Source organism: Spea bombifrons, chromosome 1 (genome assembly GCF_027358695.1).
Source record: "Spea bombifrons isolate aSpeBom1 chromosome 1, aSpeBom1.2.pri, whole genome shotgun sequence".
Taxonomy (NCBI): domain Eukaryota; kingdom Metazoa; phylum Chordata; class Amphibia; order Anura; family Pelobatidae; genus Spea; species Spea bombifrons.
Genome location: NC_071087.1, coordinates 111889567 through 111908005, shown reverse-complemented (window position 1 = coordinate 111908005; position 18439 = coordinate 111889567). Strand labels below are relative to the sequence as shown.

The window sequence follows — 18439 nt, the reverse complement described above, 5'->3', positions numbered from 1 at the left end:
ATTCTATCCTATGGGCATTCGCTCAAAACTGTCATTCACCTGTCATTCCATAGAAAACAGCTATAATCCCACATAATCTGAGTTTTTACGTCTTAAACTTTTATTTAAAAATCAATTATTCTTTTCCCCTCTATTATAGTCTATGGGCATTCCTCCCCATTATAGTCTATGGGCATTCCTCCCCATTATAGTCTATGGGCATTCCTCCCCATTATAGTCTATGGGCATTCCATTTTGTCATTCGTTTTAGTATGTCCCGGGCACAGCGGTTGCAACTGCGCCAGGGCCCGCGCCTCTAGGGGGCCTGGGGCGACCCCTGCGACCACTAGTTCCTGTCTCCTCATACCGGCTCAGAATAGTTTGGAACAGATTACCTGGGGATTTGACGGGACACGTGCTGCCTTCTAAGACTATCAACAACTTGGGTATGGGGTACTGGTAATATACCTGAAGAAAAGTGCAAGCTTGAACCCTTCCAAGAAAGTATTCTTTAATAATGTGTAATTTTGTTTCTTAATCTATTTTGTTTTATGTGATCAAAAAGAAAGCTTTCTAGGGTTTATTTCCTCAACATAGTAAATATTTTTACCGTCCAAGTGGAACGGCACCTTTAATAAAAAAAATACCTTTACACTGTCAGAAAAAGCATGACTGCCCCTTTAAGTTTAAAGCTCCGCCTACGTTTGGTTTGTGTCCGGCATTGTTCCAGAAGGAGGGCATTCCTGAAACGTTGTCAATCACGTTCGCCTAAATAGCTAATCAGAACAAAGAATGCTTACGCGTTGGTCTTGTGGGCGGGGCCTATGTGATTGATCGCCGCTCAGCCAGTAGGAGACGGGGCTAGTTGTTTGTGTATGTGGGCCTAAAATTTAATCGCCTAGTCTAGAAGATTTGCTTGAAAGCGATTGCATGTACTTGAGGGAGTAGGGTAGGAAATGCGTATGGCCGCTGCGGAATGATACATACTACGAGCCGTAAGGTGAGTGAACGCTAAGGAGCGGGCTGTGCGACAGTTACCCCTACAGTCGTGATGGAGTCGAGCCCGTCCTTGTGCATATGCGAAAAGGGACATTTCCCTTCATAGTGGGTAAGTGGGAGAAAGAGGAAGGGACAGCTCCCCTCATTGTGGGAGGAAGGGACAGCTCCCCTCATTGTGGGAGGAAGGGACAGCTCCCCTCATTGTGGGAGAAAGAGACAGCTCCCCTCATTGTGGGAGAAGGAGACAGCTCCCCTCATTGTGGGTAAGTGGGAGGAAGGGACAGCTCCCCTCATTGTGGGAGGAAGGGACAGCTCCCCTCATTGTGGGAGAAAGAGACAGCTCCCCTCATTGTGGGAGGAAGAGACAGCTCCCCTCATTGTGGGTAAGTGGGAGGAAGGGACAGCTCCCCTCATTGTGGGTAAGTGGGAGGAAGAGACAGCTCCCCTCCAGATTAGAAGTAAGTATATGTTACAGGAGCCATGAAGACTAGTCATCGGTTAGCATATGAGGCAAGTTTATGGTGCTGATGATGTCGTACAAGCAGCTAAATTGGTGTTTTGGCCCATCGCATGCACCTTCCAAGTCATTGTGCTGCTTTGTGTTCCAGTGCATTGTATTCTCTCTGCTAACCTGAAATCTGTGAGCAAATCTGTTTATGATGCGTTTTCCGCTGGGATTTTTTTATTTAGGGTAGTCTGTTCGCTGTGACCTAGAGGCCCCCAGGGTAGTCAGTAGGGCTATTAATCTGCCAGTGTCTTGCATTCATTATGGAGCTTGTGTAGAAGAATGTGTACCCTATATCACAACCATAGGGCCTCATATTCCTATTAAATGGAAGGAGGGCACTTAGTATAGTGGACCTGAAGGCTTTGCCTTAAATGGTTAATTCTTGCATTGAGTCTGTATATTATGTGCTATCATGATCAGAAAAGAAGGCATAATAAACTACTTGGGAGCGACCAGGGGGTAAATGTTTCGTAATGGAGTTTTATTGTCTCTGCTGGTGTATCTCAAACTTTTTTTTACATCTGCAGGCCAGATGCAGAAAGATCTTGAACTCTTTCAGAACGACTTACCTTCGCTATACTGTTTGCGATTGTTACAGCGTAAATCAACTTTATTTGTGTATTAATATACTGGCGTTCGGCCAACGTTCTTACTTCAGATGGCTGCATTCTGTGCGCAAGTATAGTCGGAGGGGGAGAACCGTATTAAATGATGTAATGCAGCAGAACCCATGGTGTTTTCTTACAGATGGGAGGGGTGCCAGCTGGACATTAATGCAATATATAACTCTTTAAAAAGGGATATTATGTTACCAGTCACACACCTTGGGATGCAGTATACGCTGTTCCTGTTCAATCCTGTGGTATATAAGTCGTTTTGTTCTATATAGCACCATCATATTCCACAGTGCTGTACAAGCAGGGACCAGCCATGCTAGTATTGCAGGAGAGGGACTATGAAAGGTGAACTAAACAATATGGGAGGAATATGTCGTTCATTGATTTAGATGTCATCATTATATCCCATAGAGCTGTACAGTGGGCAAGCACTAAATAAAAAGTAGTAGACCACATAACAAAAGGTTAAGTGGGTCCTACTCAGGCAAGCTTTCACGCTAGGTATTGGTGAATTAACAATGTTATCAATGATTAAAAAAATTGCTGTTGAAGGCTTTATCCCCCATGATTCACATGCAGGGTTTATACACTGCCTATCCACACTTTCCTGTTTACTCACGTTAACTAAAGTCACGGTTTTGCTTTCCATTTGTAGATTCTTATAGAGATGAAGACCCTGGAATATATATGTAATAACGACATCCCAGCAAATGCTATGGAGCAAATGGTGGACCAACAGTGACGACATCTGTGCTGTGCATATAATCTCAACATGGATGAGGATAACTTTCTTGTATGAGAAGAAATCCAAAAAGACACATTGCACGCGGAGAATTCTTGAGCTCGTGGATTTTTGCTTTCAAGCTGTCTTTACTCTTGGTGTAATGAGCGATTGATGGACGTATTTTAAAAACAAAAAAAATGGCACGGGCAATTGCATCGAAAATGAGTTTCAGCTCACTGAAACGAAAGCAGCCTAAGACTTTCAATGTCAGAATAATTACCATGGATGCTGAGATGGAGTTTAACTGTGAGGTACACTAACATTTGGGTCCGCGATGTGAAAGAGCACATGATACGTTTACGGCTTTTGGATTCTTGCTAGCCAGAGCGTGTAGTCTCATCACATCAGGATGAGGAGGAATCATAAACAATGATATTACTATTACTAGTAATAACTTGTGGATTTCTTTCAAGTTGGTGGTGACTTAAAATAAGGGATCTAGTTAAACAGATAAATCAATTCAGCTGTTACCCCAGAGGCAAAAACATACAATTTGAGAGTAGACTAGAGTTATTTGGCCAATCTAACCTACTTTTTTCCTACCGACTGTGAGGCCTCTCCTTTTTTTTGGTTGTTGGTCTTGTTCGGGAAACCTTTGCCTATCCAACCAATGCGTTCATTCTCATGGCCTAATGCTAAACTCCATCGCTTCCGCTGGAAGGCCAGTCCTCCTATCTACCGCCAGGCTTCCTTCGAATCAAGTCCTTCAACTTCTCTGTGAACATGAGCAGACATTCATTCCTGATTTTTAAGCCTAACACGGTTTTCTGCAACTTAAGCAGTTTCAGTTGATCTCCGACTTCCAGAGAACTTAATTTTACATTGGGTCTACTATGGTTCTGTACAAAATAAAAATTTGTGCAAACAGATTACGATAGCCCACCTCATTTGTTTATCACAGGATCAGTTGTTTTAACGTCCTGTTCTCACGATCTGCACGGTTGTTTTTCCCTGTTAAGTTATCTCTACCCTATTGTTACGTTTCTGATAGCTGTTGATTGGTCCAGACAGCCTTTATAATGCTGCTTAAAGAGAATGGAAAGAATTTCAGGACAGGAAAATGATGAGATAACGTTAGCTGTTCGGTGTTTATACACTGATCTCAGCTTCCCTGTGGAAACTTTTTACCCTATGTATCTCTGAAAGTACCGTATTTGCTCGATTATAAGACAAGGTTTTTTTCAGAGCAAATGCTCTGAAAAATAACCATCGTCTTATATTTGAGGTTGTCTTCTAATCAGACCTCAAATAGAGGTCTGACTACAAGACTAAAATCGCGATCCCCCCGCAGCGCTGCAGGGGACCTGAATCCTCCTCTCTGACAGTCGGTGGAGGTCTGTGCGATGCGTGCAGACAACCTCTGCTGCTGCCGGCACTTCCTCTGGGGCTTCTATGACGGAGTGCCGGCATCACAAATAGGCAAATAGGGGGTTAAAAAGAATACCTGGGGGACAGAGTGGCAAATAAAAGGAAATAAAAACAAAAAAATCATTTTTCTCAATCATAGTTTTTATTAAATATGAAAACAGTTTACATGTGAATTAATATTTACTAATAAAGCTTTTTTCCTATAGTGTAGTCTTATATTTAGGCTTTTTCAAATTTTAGGGGGTCGTCTTATAATTGAGCCAATACGGTAGTATGTCTATTCACAATCTAAGAGGAAACATTGGCAGTTTTAATATTGATCAATGAACTTAGTTATGCTAAAAGCTGTAATGCTGATCGTTCCTCTTTAAAAACAAATCTCCAAATACTAATATAAACGTCTAAATGGTTCCAGACGTTAGCTGATGACTTCTAAGCAATAAGTGTTGGGTATCGGTTTGACCTTCATACTTTTCTTCTGTAGAGACGCTGGCCAGCACACTGTGGGATGTATTCAGTGTGTCATACTGTTACGTTGGTAGGTCACTACACATTTATCAAAAATATTGATCTTTTTAATTAATAAGGACATTTTCCATCACACAGGTCAACTGGAAAGGGAAGGACCTATTTGATCAAGTGTGCCGTACTCTTGGTCTAAGGGAAACCTGGTTTTTTGGACTCCAGTATACTGTAAAGGATACTATCGCATGGCTTAAGATGGATAAGAAGGTGAATAATCCAGTATATTATAATGGTTTTGCATATATATAATATAATTTTTTTTTATATTTTGTGTTTTTATTTATTTATTTTTTTTTTTCTTGCCTATATAATTATTATTTATTATATTTCAGGTCTTGGACCATGATGTTCCTAAAGAAGAACCTGTTACCTTCCACTTTCTTGCCAAGTTTTACCCTGAAAATGTGGAGGAGGAGCTTGTACAGGAGATAACCCAACATCTCTTCTTCTTGCAGGTACAAATGTTCATCCCTCCACCGCCCTGTATATATTTTACGTATCGGAACTCATCTCTCTTAATTTAATTTTAACAGGTTAAAAAGCAGATTCTTGAGGAGAAAATCTATTGTCCACCTGAAGCCTCTGTGCTGTTGGCCTCTTATGCTGTACAAGCAAAGGTACGTGTGTCAATATGTTAAAAAGTGCAGCAAAACACATGTATTTTTACGGTGTACAGATTAAGAGAAATATTTATTGTTTTATACCCCCCATCGTATTCTGCAGCACTGTATGAGTACACTTCATATTAAGAGTACTGCCCCTGACAATTTGGACTAGGACTTTAGATAAACAAAAAGTGAAGGGGGTCTTTCTTAAATAAGCTTACAGTCTAGATTAATAGTACTTCTGAGAACATATTGAGAACTTAAACACTAAGTTACTCGGGGTGAGGTTTGGATAGTTTTGTATGAACATTGTCCATTGTCATTGAAAAGCACCCCATTGTCCAACGTAGATTCAAACAATATGAAAGCATAGGGTATTCCTGTTATTGACCGCTTTTGACATGGCCTTATTAAAGCCTGTCTTAAGATAAAACACAAAATTAATTATACAATGAAAGTGCATCAAGGAACCGTAATAGTCTGTTGTGCTCAATCTGCGCACTAAACTTCTTGGTTAGGATACAATGGTATTAAACATACCTCTAATGTCCAATGTATTGCCCCTGGCTGACTAACCGTTATTGATGTTGTTGTGGTTTTAATAATAGGTTAGTTCATTTCCAGATGTAATACATTGCCCTCAAAGTGCGATAAATAACTGTTCATTGCGTTTTTTTTTAGTATGGAGACTATGATGCCTCGGTACACAAGCGAGGGTTTTTAGCAGAGGAGGAGCTGCTCCCAAAGAGGGTGAGTTTGGGTCATATGCATATACATACAATTGTACCTTTATTGGCGTAATCACCAATCTTTTTGTTCTTCTTTCTCCATTGTTTTTATTTTTGTATGTGCTGAAATTGCAAAAATTCTCATGCTGTTTTTATGCGAATGCCCGTTAGGTTATAAACCTTTATCAAATGACTCCTGAGATGTGGGAAGAGAGGATTACTGCGTGGTATGCCGAGCATAGAGGCCGTACCAGGTGAGTAACGGGTTGTAATGAGTGTGAAAATGGTGTGGGTTGTTTTTTTTAATTATTATTATTATTATTTATTTTTCTCTTCACAAATATGCCTTCTTGTTCCTTACAGAGATGAAGCTGAAATGGAATACCTAAAAATTGCACAAGACACTGAGATGTATGGAGTGAATTACTTCCTCATTCGGGTGAGAATGGATTTGCACACTGATTGGCTAGAATATCTGTCATGCAGATCTTTAAATTGGAGCATGGAACTAATGTCACTACAAACAGCCCTTGGTCGTCACCTTGGTCTGTAGGGCTCCCTTCTTGTGTCCCCTTTCTAATTTCATTAGTATTTCATTGGAGCCTCCATATTAGCATGGACCATACATAATCTCGCATCTTTATTTAAATGCAGTACACATTTTGTAACACCTGTTATTCCAAAGTGTAATTTTCTTACTCCTTTCACTTTTTTTCCTAATTTCAGAACAAAAAGGGTACTGAGCTTCTTCTGGGGGTGGATGCGCTTGGGCTCCATATCTATGACCCAGAAAATAGACTAACACCTAAAACCTCTTTCCCTTGGAATGAGATCCGGAACATCTCCTACAGTGACAAAGAGGTAAGCATGAGTTATTTGACCCTTTCAGTGCCAACCACATAACATTATGTGGTTAGTCAAGGTATGTGTTGTTGTGGAAAATCTTTGTGTGTAATGGGGCAACCAATTAGTTGCTTTGCCTATTGGTATCGCCTTCCCTTACCTCCAGGAAAAACTGTTACATTGTTTTAATGCACATGTTAAACTTAATGGCAACATAGCAGGGGAGGAACAAAAATTTAAAATGCAGATGCCAGTTACCATCATAACCTGCATGCTGGGTGCTGATCTATTGCTAAGTCAACGTGCCTGCATGCAAGAGCTGTTGTATTATCCCTTCTAGTATGCTGGATTCAGATATTGTGATCTCCCAGATGTCCCCTGGACCTGGCTTACCCCCAATGAAAACACATTTCTGTGAATTTAACGAGTAGCTTAACTTGTTTTGAAAAATATATTTACAATTCACTAGGCAAAGTGTAAACTGTTTGAGTTTGTCACCTAAACAACAATTGGCTCGTGCTTCCAAGGGAAACTTTGTATGAACCCCTTAACAACCCTTAGGATGTATATGTATGTTCTGACTTTGTTGCAGCAGCAGCAGGAACATCTCTCTGCCGCTACACAAGAGATCTGACTGTCTGACAGCCTGGATTGTCCCCAGTCGGCAAAGCTGCTGACTGTGTGTTACAACACAATCGCTGTATACTGTTTATGTAAGGAATGCCCGATCACGCGACCAGACATTCCCTTCCAGTAGGTGTCAATGCTGGCACCCAGCAGGTCACTGAAGGACAGGAGAGGTCTTTCTAGACCCTGCTGTGATCTGATTCCTCCCTTGCTGGCTGACCCACATATTTAGCTATGGCTATGGAGCCCTGCTTGATTAATACAGTGTGGTCCGCACAGACAGGTCAAAGAGAAGTAACAGTTTCCCCATTTGAAAGAAAAAAAAAATGTAAAAAACAATTAAGGGAAAAATATAAATAAATATAAATCACATTTATTGGGGGCCCAGTGACCTTGGTATCACTGGCACCCAGAATGTATGAGATCCCCCAAAGGAATCTTGATCCATACTGCACCGGGAAGAGTGGAAATAAATAATAAAAAAGGGACAATGATATATATTTTTTCTTTCTTCAAATTTACTACCTCTAAACTCCTTATTTTAGCATTATTAATAAATGTATAATAAAGAGTAATATGTAAAGTATGGATTTGACCCTCCTGAACATATATATATAAAAAAATCTGTATGTGGGGTACTATTGTAATCAAGGGATGCTGCCAAAATAAATTGTTGTTAGCTGTAGCTGTGGCACCTACCGAGTAGAAATAATAGTAATATGGCTTGGCATGAAGAAATGCCAATACAATCCTCAATAACCTGCTTATCAGATGGAAGGCTGCTTAATAAAAAGACCTCTCATTCCAGTAACTATTTGATAAAAATATCTGGATTCGGTAACAGGGAACATTGAGCAGGCTAATCTTTTATCTGTTAGAGGGTTTTAGGTAGTTGGGTATTTGCAGGCCGATTCATAGATAGATACAAAGGATCTAGCTCCGCAGTGCAGATACTTCGAGTGATTCAGGCGTTGCAGAAATACTTTACTTCCCACCCTCTCTGATCTTCTAGAGATGAAGCTGTCTCAGGTTTTACCAAATCTAGATACACTTACCAGATGGTTACTAGCATAGGCATGTTGAGGATTTCATTGATTTACTTTTAATAATAATAATTTAACCTTTTGAAGTTTTAACCGTTTCTTCCTGCCAAGTTACTAAATTCTAGGCAAAAATAGATGTTTTCCTATTTTAGTATTAGGGTTTTTTGTTTTGTAATCACTAATTATTATGTTTTTATGTATTTCTATGATTTTAAAAGGCCTTACAGGTCCTGAATAAAATGTTAGAACTTTAAAAAATCTAATCTACCAACAACTACCTCCCTTACTAACAACACGTAAATATAGCAGTTCCTGGCTAAACCATGCAACCATCCACACAATTTCCCATCCACCTAATTATCCACCGAACAAATGAACTTACTAAGTAAAATTAATAACGTATAACTTACATAATTTACTAACTTACTTTGTGCATTTTTGCAAGCAAATTAAAAACTATCGATAACTAATCACCTACTGGCCAAATTGTTTTAGTGAGTAAAATTTTCTTATAGTGTAATTTCCTCAGTAAAATGCTATTACCACCGTCATGTTAATGCTATGCATGTATCCAAAATTACTGCTCTCAGAATGGCCAGATAACGATATGTTTGTTTATAGTTGATAATTGTTTTCTTGGATTGCCCATCTATCTTTATCACAAATTGAAATTTGTTCTTTGTGTCGATTTTATTTCAGTTCACCATTAAGCCATTGGATAAGAAGATTGATGTGTTCAAGTTTAACTCCTCCAAGTTGCGTGTCAACAAGTTGGTAAGTGAGGGGTGAGAAAGGTGGACTCAGTAAGTGCCCAGTTCATGCCCTCTATGTGAGAGTGTGGCACCTTCTGGCCTGAGGTGCAGGTATGGTGTGCTTGCCCCCTAGCGTACACTCTCACTCACTATAACTATAGCACACACACTTCCTCAGGAATTGACACTAAAACATTCTCGCTCCATCATACCCCACTCAATCAATCACATCTTACTACCTCACACATCAATACGTCACACCTTTTACCTTGCCCTTTCTTCTAGGGCTATTTCCCGGGGGGGGGCATTTAATGCGGCCCTACTGCATTCTCAGTGGCTTCACGATTTGATGTCATTTGAATTGACTCTACTTGTAAGTTACTCTGTCCTGAGTCACTGTTTCAGAAAGCGATCTGTCTGAAGGCCTGAGGTGATGGCTCAGCTCTGATTTAAAAGGCAAAATATTCCATAATAACCGCGAGTATAAAACGTCTTTTGTAAACTTGCCCATCCTGATACTACTTGTATTAGAAAATAACGGATACATTTAAAATGCTCACTGAAACTCACCCCTGTTGATTTATGATTTACCATAGCAACAGCAGAGAACTTTAAATGCCCCGTCTAACCACTACTATAGACTAAATTTAGAAAGTTGTGGTAACCATCATCTGATGATGGACTGACAATCAAGTGATGTATGGAGCTACTACTATGAGATATGTATGTGTTAGGTGGGGTGCTTAAGTCTTGTCAACCTGCAAATTTACCAAAAAAAAAGTTTTGTAATTTTTTTTTAATTAACTTGTCACTAAAGGGTAAGGGAATGCTAATCTACAGTATTCAAAACTGCTGAGATATGCAGCATGATGTTCTCTGCTGGTCATGCTCTGCTTTAACAGTCACCTTTGGCCTTCAGGAGTCCAAAGATCTGGGCATAATATGCGGGGTCGTTGTTGATGCGCATTATTCTGCCGCTCATTGCACAAATTATAGCAACGCGTTTGCTATAGAAACCCTTCTTCCGGCCCTCGCACAGAAGAAATTCACGGGATACCCGGTCTCAGGACCTAAATATGAATACGCGACATACAAACACATCATCAGCATATCCCGCAAGTCCTTCTTTGGAGGAGATAACCCTTCTGCAGATCATGAAGAGGAAGATGATGTTTGATGGAATCAGGAAAGCCTCTGTCTTCCATGTTGCAAGGACGAAGGTGTCCACACTTCTAATCCAGGAGACAGGCTCCTCAGGTGTCAAAAACATTATGCGGAAGCACCTCTGGTAGATGAACCTGCCAATCCATTGAAGAAGCTTGTCAGTGGCATTCTGCTCCAACTCCCAGTTTGATGGTACGCTGCTGGGATCGGCACAGCTAGTTGGCAGCTGATGCCTTGTTCATCCTCCTGCAGCTGCTGCTTCAAGGTGGAACCAGCACTCTGCTTCATGGGCATGCCAGATAATAATAAAGAGCAGGTATTATCGCGCCGGGCAGCCATTAGGAACACATCTCCTTCGTCTAAAAAGTCCTCTTCAAACAGCCTGGTCTTACACCGGTTTATGGCCATTGATGCCGCAGTCCACACAATCACTGAACGTGTAAAACTTTCAGATTTTGGGATCTATAACTTTCAGATTTTGTGTGTATATATATATATATATATGTGTGTGTGTGTGTGTGTGTGTGTGTGTATATATATATATATATATATATATATATATATATATATATATATATATGTGTGTGTGTGTGTATGTATATATATTATATGTGTGTGTGTGTGTGTATACCGTATTGGCTCGGATATAGGCCGCCCCCGTATATAGGCCGCACCCTAAAAGTTTGGTGCTTTTTTAAAGAAAAAGTGTTTTTCTTTAAAAAAGCACCAAAAAAAACATGCTGCCGCTCTGTCCCCCCCCCCGAGATATGCTGCCACTGTCCTCCCTCCCCGAGATATGCTACCACTGTCCTCCTCCCCCCCCGAGATATGCTACCACTGTCCTCCCTCCCCGAGATATGCTACCACTGTCCTCCCTCCCCGAGATATGCTACCACTGTCCTCCCCCCCCCCCCCCCGAGATATGCTGCCACTGTCCTCCTCTGCCCCCCCCTCCTCGACTTACCGGAGCAGACTCCCGGGTGTCTTGCGGGGCCGGCGGGGGACATCTACGCAATACGCGTATGCAACTTCCAGTGCTGGTACCGGAAGTTGCATACGCGTATTGCGTAGATGTCTCCCGTCGGCCCCGCAAGACACCCGGGAGTCTGCTCCGGTAAGTCGGGGGTGAGCAGAGGTAAAACGCATCGTGCGGACGGTCCGCACGATGCGCTTAGACAACCTCCCGTGCCGGCACCGCCCCCCCCCCCCCCCCGTGGGAAGTGCTGGCAGGGGAGGCTGTCTGAGCGTATCGGAGAGTAGGATGCAGGTCCCAGATCGCTCGTCTCCCTATCTGTCCCGTTTACACAACAAAGGGCGGTGCTGAGCTGCCAGAGCCTCTATAGTATGCTGTTACCTGGGCGCCACATATCTTCATAGGTGGGGCATAGGATATAATGTCATATCTAGAAGGCGTTAGGATGGCGGCTGAGAAAATATATCATAGTATTAATGGCTAGAGATTTTAATTTTATTTAACCTTCGTCTAGATCAAGGCAATCAGAAATACAGCACAGCCGTTAATGTTTTAAATTACTATCGTAGCTGGAAACGGCTTATTCTTCATAGGTGTACAGAGGCCCTTTTATCACTTCCATCACCCCTGTGTTCCAATGGCACATTGTGTCTGCTAATCCAAGTTCAAGGTTTAAAAGGCTAAAAAATGACCCCAAACTTTTGAAAGTTAGTGTGTATACACACACACAAATATTTATAAATTAACAAAATTCTGATTCCTTCATTTCCGGCAACCTCTGTGAAGAAGCATTCCATTTTAACTCTATAATATATACGTAAGGACTTGCCCCGCACTCACATTGCACCCACGTTGGTCTCCTCTTCATTCTCCCCTTTCTCATTATCTCTTCCATTTATCTATTTATCATTCCTTTTCTGTATCTTCCCTCCCTTTTATTGTCCCACCTTTCTCTTTGTCTCATCCTCTCTCTTTTCTCCCTATTTCTTTTCTTCCATTTCTCTTTCTCTACCTTTTCTCCTGTTCTCGTTATCCCTCTTACTTCTTATCTCGTCCCATCTCTCATTCTCTCTTCTACTCCATCTCTATCTCTTCTTTCTCTTTATCCATCCCCCTTTGTCACCATATCTCCTCCCTTGCATTATCTTTCATTTCTCCCTATTGCTAATCTTGTTAATTATTACATTTGACAAGTATGCTTCTGCCCCAGAGTCTCCATTCGGGGCTATGAAGTTGAGACTCTGGCTTCAACCCCAGTAGCCTCCCTAGTAACATCCCTGAGCATAGTGATCCACCTCAGCAAAGTGTATTTTCATCTGTGTATTTGCTTGAGATATAATACATAATCTATTGCTGCATTCTATAATAGTGTATACAACAGAACAAACAGTTGGGGCACATCCATAGAATGTAACTGTAAATCCTACATATGTATCTTGCGTGAAATATTGAGGGTGGGGTGTGAATGGATTGTGGGGTGAAATAGGCATTTGTAAATGGCAGTCTTGGATGCAGTGATTGGAAAAGCATTATGTGATCAGACATAACACACGTATGTCAGTTGCAAGATGAGATGACCCTTATGAGGCTTAATGGGACACTCATTTATGTTTACATTTGTTTTTCTTTTTATTATTATTATTTGGACTAAGATTCTACAACTTTGCATTGGCAACCATGACTTATTCATGCGCAGAAGGAAATCTGACTCCCTGGAAGTGCAGCAGATGAAAGCTCAGGCTCGTGAAGAAAAGGCCAGGAAACAGGTGAGTTCCCGTAACAGATCACATTGATGGAACAGATCAGATTCATTGCTCGCTTTCATATCGCTTCATAAAGCAAAGGTGAAAAGAACTGCTAGATTTTGAATCAAGAGGGCACAAAGCTTGCATTACATTCAATGATGTAGGTTTTCTTTTTGGTACAGCTATGTAGTAAAAAGATCATGTCTCATTAAATCTGTGCCTTGCTCCTTTGAAGCTGAAGGCAAAGGGAACATTGAATAGTATTATCTGTATGGCTCGCATTGCCTGGTGACAAGGCTCTGAGACTATTGCTTTAGCTTCAGGTTACAGAAATTATGCCCCCCAGGATCATTATTTTTACTGAATTGCACCTGTCATTTGTCTCTCCTGCATTGAAGAGACATTGTACTGGCTCATGCCTCAGGAAATAGACTGATTTATGAACTCCTTTGCTCACTGCTACTACACTTAACCCTTGCTCCCCCTATCTCCCGGTGAAGGGCAGTAGTTTTGTACAAGGCATCTTCAGGAGGCTGGCCGAGTCCCTTCTCCGCAGTCTGCGCTTGAGTGTGCTCTACAATTACCCAATCTCTTTGACAGAGGCACTAAGTACTGTTACAACCAGACAGGAATGTTAATGCCATTAGAATGAACAGGCCCGTCGCAGTGTGACGCCTCCGCAGCACTTAGCATTCAAACTCACGGCCTTAGCCATTGACTCATCCCCTCGCGCTCACTCATCTGTATGACTAAGCCTGACGAGCATGCATCACGATGCAGTTCTGGGCACGGCCACGTGGCGTCACTATTAACTAAAGTGTCCTGTCCTCATTCTATATTACTGTACAGGTCTTTGTAAAAGTGGCTGATAAAAATGTCTCTCCATGTCTTTATGTGTAACGATAAGAGTAATAGAGCGGCGAATCCTGGGATGCAGAGAAAGAGATAGGAAGCACCAGTGATAAGAAAAAAGGATGGAAAGATGTTAACGTTTGAGCATGTGTCCTTGATATGCCCCTATCTGACATGTTGCCTGTGTATGTTTAAGTAGATACGATGAGTATGCGTAGGCAAGAAAGCAAAGGTCAAAGCAAACAGGATACCAGGTTGGAGAGAAAAAACCGACTGAAGGAAAGCCTGTTATTTAAAGAAATACCTCCTGGCTTTCCTGCAGAGGGGACTGAAGCGTGTCTGGGAGGAAATGAATATACGTGTTGAATATAAACTTGGAAGTTTATAGGAGGGTGTCTAGCTAATATGAGGGAGACCCGTTTTTTTAGCGCTTCTTAATACGAGTGTGATTTTCCATCTAATCCCTAAATTAGTTTAAGTACCCTTTCTGCAACTTCATGTTTTTAATTTCCCCATCTGCCCTGAGTGTCCTTTTAATCACCTTTTAGGCACACTGGTGTTTTTCCCTCTAACTTACTTGAAATGTTGTTGCTTGAACTTTTCTCTCTCTCTTGTTCGGTGTATATTATAAAAATATATATGTGTAACAGCCATTATGGTCTTTTTTGTAAATTCTCCCAGATGGAGCGCCAGCGGCTAGCGCGGGAGAAGCAATTGAGAGAGGAAGCTGAGAGAACGCGTGATGAGTTGGAGAGGAGGTTGCTACAGATTAAAGAGGAGGCACAGATGGCTAATGATGCTTTGGTGAGTGCTTGCTCACATCCCATGGAGGATGCTATGTGGCAAAAAAAACCCCAACAACTTTATCATTACACTGATAACTGATCTCTGTACTTTTGAGATGCAATAAATGGTGTTGCATGCCCATAAGTTGTTGGAAGTGTGGTGCCTGGAATATATGAACGTATGCTTGGAATATATGAAATTCATGTTTTCTAGGGGAGAACCTGGTGGTGCCCTCTACCGGTTCAGCAATCTAGGCAGTCACCTAAGACATTGGTATGGTAGGGCTAAATGTGCGTATCGGGCCAAAGCATGTTTGGTTTCAGCTTTCTCCTCCTTGACACAGATGAGGTCAGAGGAGACTGCCGATTTGTTAGCGGAGAAGGCTCAGATCACAGAAGAGGAGGCCAAGCTGCTAGCCCAAAAAGCAGCCGAGGCTGAGCAGGAGATGCAAAGGATTAAAGCCACTGCCATCCGCAGCGAGGAGGAGAAGAGGCTCATGGAGCAGAAGGTGCTTGAGACCGAGATGCTTGCCCTTAAGATGGCAGAGGAGTCAGAACGAAGGTGAGTATAGGCAAATTAAACGGCTGGAGCAAATAATACAAATATTAATTTATGCTTAAAATGGATTGTTCTTTTAAAGGGCTGCAGTACAGTGTTGTATTTTGGATTTACATGGAAATAAAGAATGCCCACAATGATTGTGAATATGTGGTATTGTAACAGGTTTTACTAAAAGGTGGCTTATTTGAAGATCAGCACCCTGTGTAAGCTCATTTTGAACATTGCCCTCCTCACCATTTGTTTCTGAGAGTCCATTGCCTATGTCTTGTTTAACCATTGTATGGCTCTGCAGAATATGATGGCGCTATATAAATCAATAATTAATGGAAATCACTAGCTAAAACAGTTCCCTGCATTTAGAGAAGTAGAAAGAAGAGATGTGTTCATGCTGTCAAAGTGTCAGGTTTATGCAAAAAAGGTATTACCCCCCCCAATCACGGCCTTAATGCATAATATATTAACAGCGAGCGGAATTAACATGATACAAATGTGAAGCATTGTTCTCCATCAAATGTTTTCAAAGGTGAGAATATATTTAAACTTTGCCACTGGCTTTATAATGAGGCACAAAGTTGGAGGACACTGGATTTCAATACATGTACTTCTGGAGTAGAATACTGTTGTCTGTGTAGTGGCGGTTCGAACATATTATGTACATTTTTAATTGTTGTTTTGCAGCTAGGGGTACTGTGTTTGGACTAATAGGAAGAATTTGAGCGCAAGTTTAAAAGTAGTGGCCAAAACATTACTGTGAGTGTCATAAAATGATTTCATATGCTCCCCCCATTCAGAGCCAAAGAAGCAGAGCAATTAAAACAGGAGTTACAAGAAGCTCGAGACTCTGAACGTCGTGCCAAGCAAAAACTTCTGGAGATTACAAGTAAAACATCATCTTACACGGTGAGATGTTAGAACACATACCGTGATTAATATTATCGGCAAAAGTGATCTCTTCGGGTTTTGAAGGTTCAGTACAGCTTGCCATCCGTTCTGGATGCATGCAGTGACACGGATCCAGCTGCCCCCAAGTTCTACAAGAACTTTCTACAAGGCAAAGGTTTTAGTCTAAGGGTTTAGTGGAAAATGTGTGTTTTTTTTTTTGTTTTTTTTTGTTTTTTTTTTTGTAATATGTGTTTACTAAAGACAAAAATCTCTACAGCAAGCGGCAGGATCAAGTAGTACTTCGGTGGCCACTGTCGATGTGCCAAGCTTCAACATGCTCAGCGATAGCATGCCCTATGATTTCAAGGACACAGACATGAAACGACTGTCAATGGAAATTGAAAAGGAAAAGTAAGGAATAACTTTGTGTTAAGTGTGAGGCAGATTAGCACCCTGTTATAAATGTATTTATCAGTAGACCCCTTAGAGGAGGGCCTCTTGGGTGTCAATGTGGCTTATAGGTTTTTGTGCTTCTCTCAGTGGGGTTTATTCACCAAAGGAAAAATCTCACTGATATAACTATATACTATAGAGGGCCAGCCAAGCTCTTCCTACAGCAGGAGCTCACTGGGGTTGGACCTTCATTATGTGTAGGGAAATGAGAATAAACCCATTTGTATTAGTACCATCCTCATCCCATAAGGAAACACTGCTACCATCATTTACTACCATAAGCGGCCACAAATCTTGACTTTTTCATGCTAACACATCTTCCTCCCACTTACTACTTACTACTTTGAGATAAGTTTTATAGTTTGACAGTAACTATTGGCTCATTTACCACTACACCCTGTTAAAAAGTACCGTATTTTTCTCTTAGTAGTGCTTCTAGAATCTTGAGTCTCAGAAACCCAGAATGTTTACTCCAGGGCATTGTGGATAGAGCTATGTGTGGTGGCAGTTTACGGTTTACATAGGAACACCTATCAGTTTCCATTTAGTAGCCCTGTAGACGTATGTTCCTTGGCAAATTTTTGATGGTTCTCCATCTCAGCACTTGGTATATGCTGAAGTGAAACCTTCTTTTCACCAAACCGTTTGCGGGCCTAGTTCTCTTTGTTAGTGCTGTGAGATTTACAATTCTCTTGGGAAGTTCTTACAGCGTCCTTGAAAGTACCTGCATACGGTAATCAGATCACCACTCTTGAAGCCAATTTTTCTGATTAAACAAACGAATTTGCCTTGCCGCTCTTCATAACTTAATTCCTCAATTCCCTTTATTAATGTTGTTGTGATCCTTTGTACCCTTTCCAATTTCATAATGTATTTTATGGGAACTGGTGTACAGGCTGTACCCAAAGCTCTTACCCTTGCATCCATCCCAAATTTCATCCTTGATAAGATTTTATGTTCATATGAACGGGCTTAATTTAGTGTTATGTACTTATTCAATCTGTGTCCCGTGTGACCTGGGTTGTATAGTAAATTGAAAATGTTGCAGCTCTGCGCGTGCTATATGAAGGGTGCAATGTCTCTGATGCATCACATTACCGTACCTTAGGGTGGAATATATGGAGAAGAGCCGCCACCTGCAGGAACAGCTTAACGAGCTCAAGACAGAAATAGAGTCTCTGAAACTCAAGGAGAGAGAGACGGCCATGGACATAATGCATGAAAATGCAGGCAGCAAGCAAAACACAATCAAAAAGGTAAGAAATGGGAGAATGTAACCAGCGTGGAGAATAGAAGGGCAGACGAGGGCAAGGGTTAGCATGTGCTGTGAGATAACTATGGAAGGGGCTAGGCGAGGGGGATGCTTAGTTTTTGACGGATAGTGGTGTAGTGTGGAAATGAGGTCAGACAAATACTGTATGAAGAGGAAGGATCAATTAACTGTTGGAAGTGGGATGTAGAGCTGGTCGAGTCAGTTGGGAATGCACTTTAAAAAGAAGATGTCAAATCATTTTTACTCTCTTGCTCACACATGGTATTTCAGATTTTGAGACTGGGTTCATTATACGCCAGCCTTCTTGCGTCACGGTTACTGTAATTGTGCTTCGTTGTGGGCTGCTGTGTGGCGGTAATGGTATAGGATCCG

General features: G+C 41.4%; 1 protein-coding gene across 3 annotated transcripts in view; it reads left to right on the top strand.

Moving 5' to 3' along the window:
• Positions 1 to 800: 800 nt before the first annotated feature.
• NF2 (NF2, moesin-ezrin-radixin like (MERLIN) tumor suppressor) overlaps positions 801 to 18439 on the top strand; it is a 30265-nt gene continuing 12626 nt past the window's right edge. Inside the window, exons 1-16 of one of the 3 annotated variants that reach the window (XM_053468562.1) lie at positions 801 to 979; positions 2759 to 3138; positions 4862 to 4987; positions 5113 to 5235; positions 5314 to 5397; positions 6067 to 6135; positions 6285 to 6367; positions 6477 to 6552; positions 6840 to 6974; positions 9326 to 9400; positions 13168 to 13281; positions 14794 to 14916; positions 15242 to 15459; positions 16251 to 16359; positions 16619 to 16752; positions 17903 to 18050. In XM_053468562.1, the coding sequence (XP_053324537.1) occupies positions 3025 to 3138; positions 4862 to 4987; positions 5113 to 5235; positions 5314 to 5397; positions 6067 to 6135; positions 6285 to 6367; positions 6477 to 6552; positions 6840 to 6974; positions 9326 to 9400; positions 13168 to 13281; positions 14794 to 14916; positions 15242 to 15459; positions 16251 to 16359; positions 16619 to 16752; positions 17903 to 18050 (1731 nt within the window). In that variant the 5' untranslated portion in view covers positions 801 to 979; positions 2759 to 3024. Of the gene's footprint in view, positions 980 to 1371; positions 1398 to 2758; positions 3139 to 4861; positions 4988 to 5112; positions 5236 to 5313; positions 5398 to 6066; positions 6136 to 6284; positions 6368 to 6476; positions 6553 to 6839; positions 6975 to 9325; positions 9401 to 13167; positions 13282 to 14793; positions 14917 to 15241; positions 15460 to 16250; positions 16360 to 16618; positions 16753 to 17902; positions 18051 to 18439 lie in introns of those variants that run through there. The other 2 variants (XM_053468560.1, XM_053468561.1) reach the window with 2 other exon arrangements.